This window comes from Misgurnus anguillicaudatus, chromosome 10 (genome assembly GCF_027580225.2).
Source record: "Misgurnus anguillicaudatus chromosome 10, ASM2758022v2, whole genome shotgun sequence".
In the NCBI taxonomy this organism is placed as follows: Eukaryota; Metazoa; Chordata; class Actinopteri; order Cypriniformes; family Cobitidae; genus Misgurnus; species Misgurnus anguillicaudatus.
In genome coordinates, this window is record NC_073346.2 from 26,427,735 (window position 1) to 26,439,058 (window position 11,324).

The 11,324-nt window shown below is 40.0% G+C and overlaps 1 protein-coding gene across 5 annotated transcripts; it reads left to right on the forward strand.

Annotated features, from left to right (window-relative positions):
• The first annotated feature begins 282 nt into the window (after positions 1-282).
• Positions 283-10,765, forward strand: phc1 (polyhomeotic homolog 1). Of its 5 annotated transcripts, none has more exons than XM_055210507.2 (15): positions 283-500; positions 976-1,133; positions 1,258-1,368; positions 2,999-3,076; positions 3,281-3,424; positions 3,671-3,829; positions 4,741-4,825; positions 4,957-5,861; positions 5,943-6,081; positions 6,158-6,321; positions 6,455-6,542; positions 7,458-7,545; positions 7,683-7,851; positions 8,724-8,961; positions 9,092-10,765. In XM_055210507.2, the coding sequence occupies exons 2-15, from the start codon at positions 1,014-1,016 to the stop codon at positions 9,241-9,243; spliced, it is 2,640 nt and encodes an 879-aa protein (XP_055066482.2). In that variant the 5' UTR covers positions 283-500; positions 976-1,013; the 3' UTR covers positions 9,244-10,765. The 5 variants fall into 5 exon arrangements, with proteins under 5 accessions (XP_055066482.2, XP_055066485.2, XP_055066480.2 ...); XM_055210510.2 differs by having other exon boundaries at positions 7,719-7,851; XM_055210505.2 differs by having other exon boundaries at positions 7,458-7,544; positions 7,667-7,851.
• The last annotated feature ends 559 nt before the right edge of the window (positions 10,766-11,324 follow it).

Here is an 11,324-nt window from a genome sequence, read left to right on the forward strand (position 1 = left end):
TGTCTATCTGTCTCTAAATATGAACGTTTATTGACAGACAGACAGACAGACAGACAGACAGACAGACAGACATTCAGACATACAAACGATAGATAGATAGATAGATAGATAGATAGATAGATAGATAGATAGATAGATAGATAGATAGATAGATAGATAGATAGATAGATAGATAGATATATAGATAGATAGATAGATAGATAGATAGATAGATAGATAGATAGATAGATAGATAGATAGAGACTTTTATTATGTATATTATGAGACGTCATGTTGGCGCCGGAAAAAGAATTGTAAACAGTGGGGGGGCGGGGCTTTATCGCTTTTTGAGCCTCATCGCAATCACCGTTGTTTGAAGAATTTCAACATTACTTGTAAAAGCAGAAAATAAAGAGCGGAACTTTATTAAATCGATAATATAAGTAACACGGACCCAACATTTCCAATCGGTTGTTTTCATTACGGGAGGAGGAGGCTTAAACAGTGCAGATCGCAGAGAGGTAAAATTTTGTCTGTTTTGCACTTTGGGAGTCGCCAGTTCGCCAACATTTTTGCAGTACTAGCGGATGAGTTGGGGGTGGTTTTATTATCGATAACGTTACATTGCTTCTGTGCATATGCATTTCAGAAATTAATATTTGTGCAATGATTTTTTTTGTCTAGTGTGCATTTCATTCGCGTCTCGTTGATTTGCGAATATTGCACACACAAGTAATGCAGCAGTACCTGGATCATTATCACACGCAGCTGACAGTTGACTAACTGCTCTTTGTGTATTACATATAAAATCTGATAATGCAACGCTATATATAAAGCTGTTAAGATTTATTATAACATTTTCCCAGACTCTCTAACAAGCTTAACTATACAAAAGTATTCAAACTACTTTACCTAATTCTTATTTTTTTATTATGAAACGGATCAACACAGTCTGTTATAAATCGTTTGTTTATGCATATTTTCTCTGGTATTCAGTTACAAAGTTTGATTGACTGGTCGTCCATCCAGTGAGCATGGAGGCAGGAGAAGACCAGACCAACTCCAGCTCAGCCAATAGCAGCACTGCGTCGGGGGGAAACTCCCGCCCTCCTCAGATAGCTCAAATGTCTCTTTATGAAAGGCAAGCTGTGCAGGTGAGTCACAAAGGCAAGGCACTGCAAATTCCACTTAGAGCCTTTCTGAAGTGTAATTTAATACACTTATTCACGTCAGGGCCTTTGAGAACTTAGTAGTCTGTGTTTGTACATGTGTCCACAGGCACTGCAGGCGCTACAGAGGCAGCCCAATGCAGCTCAGTACTTCCAGCAACTGATGCTGCAGCAACAGATCAACAGCGCTCAACTCCAGAACCTGGCTGCTGTGCAACAGGTCAGATTCAGTCAGTCGACTCCAAACTACTTTAATCAATCACAGATCAGCACCACAAAAATGGGATTATAGTCAGGCTGTAAAACTTATATCAAATATATGAGATCAGATAACCAATGAAAGACAATAATAGCATGCAGATAGATTTTGGCTCCATCACATCAGTCTATTGGAATATGAAATGAAGCCGTAGAATGGAAGACTGTATTTACATGATGAATAATATGAGTTCTGTACATGGTAATGACATATCGTGAGCCTCAAACACGATTGTTTCCTTTATGGCTGTGCAAAAAAATCGTCTACGATTCTCGTGTGTTTCATCATTAAAGCCGGTTCCGTGATTAGAAGTAAATCGCAATCAGCTGCTTTCAGATCGAGCGGCATTTACTACACAGAGCCGTAGTTCACAGAGAAGCTAGGCAAAATCGCATAAATTATCAGAGTCAATTTTCATCGATTATAAAGGAGGTTTTGCCTAGCTTCTCTGTGAACTACAGCTCTGTGTAGTAAATGCCGCTCCATCTGAAAGCAGCTGATGGCGATTTAATACAAATCAAGGAACCGGTTTTACTTTCCAAACTCATAAGATCTCCATTCACCTTTGGAAGCACAGTTTAAGATGTTTTCGATTTAGTCTGAGAGCTTTCTGACCGTCCATAGAACATGTATGTACGGTATACTGTCCATGTTTAGAAAGGTAATAAAACATCATCAAAGTAGTCCATGTGACATCAGTGGGTCAGTTAGAATTTGTATTTGAAAATACATTTTGGTTCAAAAAGAACAAAAATTAAGACTATTCAGCATTGTCTTCTCTTCCGGGTCTGTTGTGAACCGCGTGCACAATGCTGCTGACGTGTTATCTGGTGCGCCTCAGCTTTATTTTTGCGCCCCAGCTTCGTTTACAGTCTGAGGGAGACGCATGCTGTAAACAAAACATACTTCGCAAACATGTCTGAGGATAAAACGTCAGCAGCGTCACTGTGCACGCGCATTCACAACAGACCCGGATGAGAAGACAATGGTGAATAGTCGTAATTTTTGGACAAAAATGTATTTTCGATGCTTCAACAAATTCTATCTAACCCACTGATGTCACATTGACTACTTTGATGATGTTTATATTACCTCTCTGGACATGGACAGTACACCGTACACAGACTATCAATGAAGGGTCAACAAGCCCTCGGACTAAATCTAAAACATCTTAATCTGTGTTTCCAAAGATGAACGGAGGTCCTACGAGTTTGGAACGACATAAGGGTGAGTCATTAACGACACCATTTTCATTTTTGGGTGAACTATCACTTTAATATAGATTTCAGAGAACAATTTAACATATTATAAGTTTTCTTTAGCACCTTTAAATGAAGTTTATTAACCATATATTGTATTAAATTTACATTTACATATTATATTGAGTTTTACCGGTTTATAAATACAAATTGACAATGAAATGTATATATTTCATCATCAGTAATATTTTGTGCTGATATAAAATATGATTCTATTGTCGAGCCTTTCTACACCTATGAAGTGCAGTTCACTTTATGCTGCTATTTGATCTTTCTGCTAGATTTTTTAGTATTTCACCATTAGACTTACAATTTGTTTTTTGTTTTTTCAGGCAACTCTTGCAGCCAGTCGTCAATCCAGCTCTCCCAGTAACAGTGTCTCTCAAGCTACAAGCTCAGCTCAATGCACAGTGAGTCTTTCTTCAGAACTGTAAAAAATGTTGACACCGTACTTCTGATTCTGTATTGAGTGATACTAAATTGACACAATACATGAGACACGACACATTGTCCAAAAATGCACATGTATACACAAACCTTTAAAGAATAGCACATACATACAGATTGGAAGAACATGGCTTACCTCAGACTGTTGCCATGTTACTTTCTTTTAGGTCAACTTAAGTACTACCTCTGGGGGAGGAACAATGACAAACCCCCGTCCAATGGGACCTGCCACTTCTGCAACATCATCAGCCCTTAACCAGTCAGTCTTGCTGAGTGGAAACTCGAGCGGACAGGGTCAGATGTACCTAAGAGTAAGTGTCTTGTCATGGTGCACATAAATCTAAAGCTGTGTCCCAAATGACATCCTATACAATATGCACTTAAACTATGCACTATGTGCTCAATTTGAAACCTTAATACTTTGTATCGTAAGTAGAGACAGATTTATAATTTTGTGAACTGTTAGCTGTTGAAACGCAAGAAAAATGTTTATGTAATGTTTATTCAAGCTTACCCTTTTACTACGGGTGTAATTTTACATGGTTTTCCACCCACAGGTAAACCGTTCTCTTAGGGCACCTCTTACCCCTCAGCTTATTTTTATGCCTGGCGGTACGGCAACAGCTGCTGTGGCAGCGGTTGCCCAACCGCAACCTCAACAGCAACAACAGGAAGCAACTCCCACATCCTCAAGTAACCAGTCAGACAATGATCAGGTGACGCTTGACCTTGTAAATGAAAATATTTTTCAGCTATGTACTGTGTCCTCCTACTTGGTTTCTGCTTCTGTTGGTTTTTTCAGTTTTCTCCAAATCTCTGAACCTGGTGTCAAACTTTTTTTATGATGTTATGATCTTAGTTCAATTTCTAAGCCACATTCATGTAGTCAGCCCTGCAGACATATAGCACAAGAGCGCTTTGGGCACCCTAAATATAAGGTCTTCTCGGGTCCAAAGAAATGTACTTGTCCCGAATCACTTTTTACCCGAACCTGATGTGCAAAAATATATACATATTTTAAGAAAGACCCAACTCGAGACAAACCCGAGGAATTTAGACCTGAGCCCGACCCGAACCAGTGGCAATTTTTTTAACCCCATTGGACCCGACGTTTATGCAGTCTGCAGCCCCGCACGCATCAGTCAGAAAGAAACCCCGGTGGCCTCGCAACCAATTTGGCCCCCTGCTCCTTTTATTTTCCTTTGTTTTCTGACGACGACACCAAGGTAACCGCTAAAATGTACATTTAAAATTGATTGACAGGTCTGGCTCAACGGAAATTAACCTACCGCCAGCCACAAGATGTCGCAAGCACTCTTGGCGAATAGAGAAGGGGTTGGGAAAAGGACATTGACGCACACACGCAAGATAGTTGGGGTCCTCTCGGGTCTGTTCGGCCAAAACGCATTTATTTTAAATTATACCCAACCCATGTCCGAGGAACACATGAAACTTTTAGACTTTTAGAAACTTTTTCGGGTCTAAGTGGACCCGTGAAGACACCTACCCCCCCATCACTTCCTGTATGTCTCTTTTGTCCTGTCAAAATACATAATCATGTTTGTATACATTTCTTTCTCACACATTTATCTTTTTCACTTTTTTGCCGTGTCTGTCTCTCTTTCAGGTACAGAACTTAGCAATGCGTTGCGTATCCACGCCAAGGGTGGCTACTGGCAAGACAGAGTTTGCAGACAGAAAGGAGACAGGTGGTGAGCATATACATTATCTCTTTGTATTTCTCTTTCAATATAATTCAGTATATTTGTGAACGAATGTGTGTAATGTTGTTACTTCATAATGCTTTAAACGTAAAATGAACCCAATTTCTATGTCTTTGAAGGATCATACCCACTTAACCAGCAGACACAGCAGCAGCAGTTTGGTCAATCAGCCCAGCAGGTCCAACCCCAAGCTCAACCGCTCTCCAACACCAAACTGCAAAACTACTCCAACACCACCAACCCCAGCATTTCTGGCCTTAACATGAAGGGCACTAACCAATCATCTGTCACACCACAGCAAGCGGGAGGTTCGTCCAACCCTCCTTCCTCCTCCCCTTCCCCGTCGCTCCCCCTCTCCCAGCTGATCCTCTCTCAGTCTGGCTTGTGCCAGGCTCGAGGTGTTCCTGCAGCGACGGCCACTGTTACCCACATACTGGTGCCCACCTCAAATGTTCCCACCTCTTCTCAAGGTTACCCAGTGGCAGCCAAATCAAACATGGCTGCCCAAACATTAGTGGTGCAGCCTCTCCAGCAGACAGGGGCTAATCTGACCACGGACAAACTGGGTCATGGAACGGGACATGTGCCCATTCAGCCTAAAGCAGCTCAGGGGCATCGTCTGCCAGTCCAGATGTCCCCTCGCCACCCGCCTCCAATCCTTCCGGCACCACCCAACAACAACCAAGGCACGGGCGGCCTTCACCCACCCCATGTCCCAGTTCAGCTGGTTGGAGCCAGGCAGAGCACACTAGGAAATTCCCAGGCTTTAGCAGTGGCTCACGCTCGGCCCTGTTGCTCCCAGCAGGACACGACGGCCAACTCCAGTAGCAATGTAGTTACTATGGTGACCGCAGTGGAAGCAGGAGGAACTGGCATGTGCCTTAAAGCTGCCCTCCCACCGTCTCAGTTGCAGACCAATCAGAGCACAGGATTGAATCAGGGTAATCCTGCTTCAGTCTCAAACTCAATGGATGTACAGAATAACTCCGGAGACGCTGTGTTTGTTCAGTCTGGACCAAGTCAGGTTAGTAGATAACCGATCTGAGTAATAAACCGAGTTTATTCTGTAACTCAAGCAAATCATGAACTCTTTATTCTCTTATAGACAAAACAAGTAATTGGTCCCTTAAAACGGAAATCGGAATCAGATGCAACCCATGACATGGCAGCGGAGACCATCAGTGCAATTCAGTCCCTCCAAGACTCCGCCCCTCCCCTCTCGCCAGCTCCTTTGCTAGACACGGGTGAGCAACAGAACTGTCTCTATTGCACCTAAACTTTCTCTTTTCATCAAGTTATTTTTCTTTCTTTCTTATGTAGTTCCAGAGATTGCATTTCCCACTCCTCCGACTCTCTCTCTTTCTCTTCCTCGTGGAGGAGGGCAGGGCGATCGAGCACCTCTCCCACAGGCTGTGGTCAAACCTCAAGTTCTCACTCACCTCATTGAAGGTTTTGTGATCCAGGAGGGAGCAGAACCTTTCCCTGTGAGTTTTCCTCTTGCTCAGATCTAGTGTCCACTGCCTGATTCTTATCTGTAACCATTTCAAACAAAGACACACCTTTTTTGTGTTTCAATCGTGGGTGTGACAGTTTAATAGTTTTCCTTGTGATTGACAGGTTACTGGTCCAGTAAAAGAGCAAGCAGAAGGAGTTCTTCCTGTTGCTATTCCACCCATCCTACATCCAGTGAACCGCAACTCTGAGTGTAAATTATGGTTCATGAGTCACAAGCTTCAACAGTTGAAACTTAAAGGGATTCTCCACTTTTTTTGAAAATATGCTCTTTTTCCAGCTCCCCTAGAGTTAAACATTTGATTTTTACCTTTTTGGAATCCATTCAGCTGATCTCCGGGTCTGGCGGTACCACTTTTAGCATAGCTTAGCATAATCCATTGAATCTGATTAGACCATTAGCATTGCGCTAAAAGAATAACCAAAGAGTTTCAATATTTTTTGCTATTTAAAACTTGACTCTTCTGTAGTTACATCGTGTACTAAGACCGACAGAAAATTAAAAGTTGGGATTTTCTAGGCAGATATGGTTAGGAACTATACTCTCATTCTGGCGTAATAATCAAGGACTTTGCGGCTGTAACATGGCTGCAGCAGGTGTAGTGATATTACGCGGCAGCCGAAAATACTCACCTTAGTAACTTTCAATGGCAGGGGACTATTTTTGGGCAGTGCCTAATATCACTACGCCTGCTGCAGCCATGTTACGATAGCAAAGTCCTTGATTATTACACCAGAATAAGAGTATAGTTCCTAGCCATATCTGCCTAGAAAGTCGCAACTTTGAATTTTCTGGCCGTCTTCGTACACAATGTAACTACAAAAGAGTCAAGTTTTAAACAGGAAAAATATCCAGACTCTTTGGTTATTTTTTGGCGCGATGCTGATGGTCTGATCGGATTTAGTGGATTGTGCTAGGCTACGCTAAAAGTGGTAGCGCCACTACAGATCAGCTGAATGGATTCAAAAGCGGTGGGACTCAGGTGTTTGGCTCTGGGGGAGCTGGGAAATGAGCATGTTTTCAAAAAAAGTGGAGTGTCCCTTTAATATGATATTTTCCTGACATTTGTGTCTTCCACCTACATTGTTTTTCTTTATCTTTTGACAGTGTTAAAGTGTGAATACTGTCTGAGATTTGCACCAGTCAGCCAATTTAGACGGTCCAAACGCTTCTGTTCCAAACTCTGTGCTAAGAGGTATTTACCAAGCTATAACCGTATGTGAAGGCATTTATTCATGTATGTTAATGGTTTATTCACCTGCATAGTCTCACATAGCCAGACATTTGACTTTTGTGTTGTGTATTATTTTATTATTGACTTCTGGACGTAAGGTACAATGTCAGCTGCAGTAACCACTACCGCATTAGTAGGGGCATTGGTAGTGAAGAACGACCACCAGGGGTCTCCGCTGTCCAAGATGTCAATAGACGCAGAGGTCCTCGCAGGAGCAGCTCTGAGATTGCCTGTGCTAAAATTGCAGGCAGGCATCTACCTGTAAAGGTTAGTTTGGATGATGGATAAATAATCTCATGTACAATTATGTGTAAACTCAACAAAAATTCAGTTTATTGCGCTTGTATTAACCGAAAACATGTTTCTTCATCTTGGTTTATTTTAAAGGGACATTTTACTTTTTTTAAATATGCTAATTTTCCAGCTCCCCTAGAGTTAAACATTTGATTTTTACCGTTTTGGAATCAATTCAGCTGATCTCCGGGTCTGGCGGTATCACTTTTAGCATAGCTTAGCACAATCCATTGAATCTGATTAGACCATTAGCATTGCGCTCAAAAATAACCAAAGAGTTTCATTATTTTTCCTATTTAAAACTTGACTCTTCTATAGTTCTACATCGTGTACTAAGACTGACAAAAAATTAAAAGTTGTGATTTTCTAGTCCGATATGGCTAGGAACTATACTCTCTGGCATAATAATCAAGGACTTGCTGCCTTAACATGGCTGCAGCAGGCGCAATGATATTACGCAGTGCCCGAAAATAGTCCCCAGCTATTGGTAAGCTCTACAAAATGCACAAGTTAACATATCTGCCTAGAAAATCGCAACTTTTAATTTTCTGTTGGTCTTAGTACATGATCTGACTACAGAAGAGTAGTTTTAAATAGGAAAAATATCAAAACTCTTCGGTTATTTTTGAGGATGATGCTAATGGTCTAATCAGATTTAATGGATTGTGCTAAGCTATGCAAAAAGTGGTACCGCCAGACCGGGAGATCAGCTGAATGAATTCCAAAACAGTAAAACTCAAATGTTTAACTCTAGGGGAGCTGGAAGGTTAGCATATTTTCAAAAAAAGTGGAGTGTCTCTTTAAAAATTTAAATTTTTGTCCGTGGCTTGTCATTTTTTTTTCAGTGCCGTTCAGAATCCAGTCGTTCTGAAGACGTTTCCAGCTTCGATGGTGAGGAAGACGAAGACTTCTTGTCATTCTCTCCCAGCTCACCGTTCTCGTACCCAAGACCAGCACACTGTGGCCCTCAGCTGGATGATCCCGCACCAGGTGGCCTTCAGGTGGATGGGAACCACTTCCTGTCTGGCAACCCTTCTCAATGGAGTGTGGAGGAAGTGTGTCGGTTTATTTCTTCTCTTCAAGGTAGGTGTTCTGATGCGCCATGTTATTAGATTTGTGAACATTACATTCTTTTTGCACACATTTTATGCAAGAAATCCTCTTATGTTCTTATTTATTCATAATGTACTACTCTACTGTGATATCTTGTTAGGTTGTGAGGACCTTGCAGCTCAGTTCCTGTCTCAGGAGATTGATGGACAGGCACTGCTGCTATTAAAAGAAGAGCATCTCATGTCCACCATGAACATCAAACTTGGCCCCGCCCTCAAAATCTGTGCTTCTATTAACAGTCTGAGAGACTGAACAATGTGAGATGCGGGATAGGAGCTTTATTTTTCATCACCAGCTGGAGGAGTAGAGGGAGATAAAAGCTGTTAGGATTGATGGCCGACAAAAGGGATTAATACACAGGAATGAGGAAGACATGGAAAAGGTGACATCTAAACCGATTAGCAAGAGAGACTGAAGAAATAACAAGTGATGCCTTATTAAAAGCTAGACGAATCATTAACTGTAGTTTTCATCTTTAGATTTGAAAGACTGGGCTAGTAATAGTATTATTTTGAATCATTGTTTTGTATGATGCTAGATTTGCTACAGTAGTTCTCATTTTAAAGGGATAGTTTACTAAAAAAATAAAAAATCTATCATCATTTACTCACCGTTGTGAACGCCTTCCTTTTCCATACAATAAATTTAAAGTCACCAGACAGACAGAAATATCTCATTTGCTAAAATATCTCATTCTGTTCTCAAAAAATTGCAAGAAGGAAGTCATGATAAATGATGAACATGATTTTCATATGGTGAACTATCCATTTGTCATGTTTTTAAACATTGTCACATATAGCCTTCAGGAAATTATCCTAAAATAAAAAGATTAAAGATAACAGGACTATATTTGGGATGATAAGCATAATGCAGCCCTCCCAGGTTTTGAATGTTCCACAATTCTTATATTTTTTCACATATTTTTGAATGAATATGCGATCTTTTGAAGAGGCAAATGTAAATGTGTTATCCTGAAGTCATGTTTGTCTTTTTGTGTTTGTTACATTAAACAATTGTAATCAAAGTACTGATGGTGAAATTACAGACAGTGATCAATGTTACACTTTAGTTCATTTGACTATTAGAGTTAAAGATGTGAATAAGTTGCCTTTCTCACAGCGACAGTAGTAATGACTGTATTAGATTTTTGCCTTTGACAGCTGTTTGTTCCTTCATGGCTTTCTTTTCTCCTATGTGAACAAAGACAATGAAGCGTTAACATTATGTGAACTGTAATGTATTTCATCTTGTCCTCTAGAGGCTTTAAGCCGACTCCAGAAAACCGGTTTTACTTATATGCCCGTCAGCACTTGACTTGAGACTGCCAGACTGTACCAAATAGAAATAAACACAGAGATGCAGTCACCATGGAAACAAAATGATACCATTGGAGTTATAAGTGATGTCATAGTGCCACTGTCATTGTTTCTGCTCTACCTGATTTACTGCCATTGAAATCTGTAAACTGAGAGATGGAAAGCTTTCGTTATGTGATCATTTCATTACACAGGGTTGGATTTGTTCAGATAACTGACCTAGGAACATTTTTCTATCGTAGATGATTGTAGGAACTCTTAATTGTTATTAAAAAGTAGCCTTTTTTATTTTTGGATACAGTTCATATGGTAGAAAACAATTTGTAGCTTTACATGAGAGCTTTGCATGATGGAAAAGTTAGCGTGAATGTTTATGACAGCGAATACTTAAAAAGGCGGTGTGCTGTACAGTTGAGTTGCTTTGTATGCATAAATATTAATAAAGGAAGGTGCCGTTACACTGCAATCCAATATTTACTTTTTCGCTGCCCAAAGTGGCCTGGTGCACAGCTCATTGTGGCAATTTTTTTTTATTATAGTCTCTAGTGCAATTTACTAAAAACAGGGTTTGTGAGTTTTGTATGGAGGACCACAAGAACTTCAATATTTAATAACACCCTACACAATAAAAATAGCTATTATGTAACATTTTATTAGGCAATAAAAAGTAAAATTATAAAAATAATGTAGAAATGAAATATTAATCCATTAATAAATAGTTCAAGGTAATGTTGCAATTTACAAAAACAACATAAAACACTCAACGGGTTCATCATTTTAAATTGCATTTATAAATTCTTAATTAAATAATGGAATTTGAAAATGTATTTCAAAAAGCGATTTAAGGGGAGAAATAAATAACTGGATTTATGGATTGAACTACAAATACAGGTTTAATATATAGATTAATATTTATAGATCTCGGATGAGGACCCAAAGCAACAACGTATTGAGTGTTTTATGTTGTTTTTGTAAATTGTTATATTACTTTGAACTATTTATTGGTTAATGGATTAA

Coding starts and splice junctions, on each gene's coding strand:
- phc1 (XM_055210505.2), top strand. CDS start 1,014: ATGGAGGCAGGAGAAGACCAGACCAACTCCAGCTCAGCCAATAGCAGC. Junction 7,545..7,666: donor TTCCAAACTCTGTGCTAAGA/GGTATTTACCAA, acceptor TATTTTATTATT/GACTTCTGGACGTAAGGTAC. Junction 7,852..8,723: donor GCAGGCATCTACCTGTAAAG/GTTAGTTTGGAT, acceptor TTTTTTTTTCAG/TGCCGTTCAGAATCCAGTCG.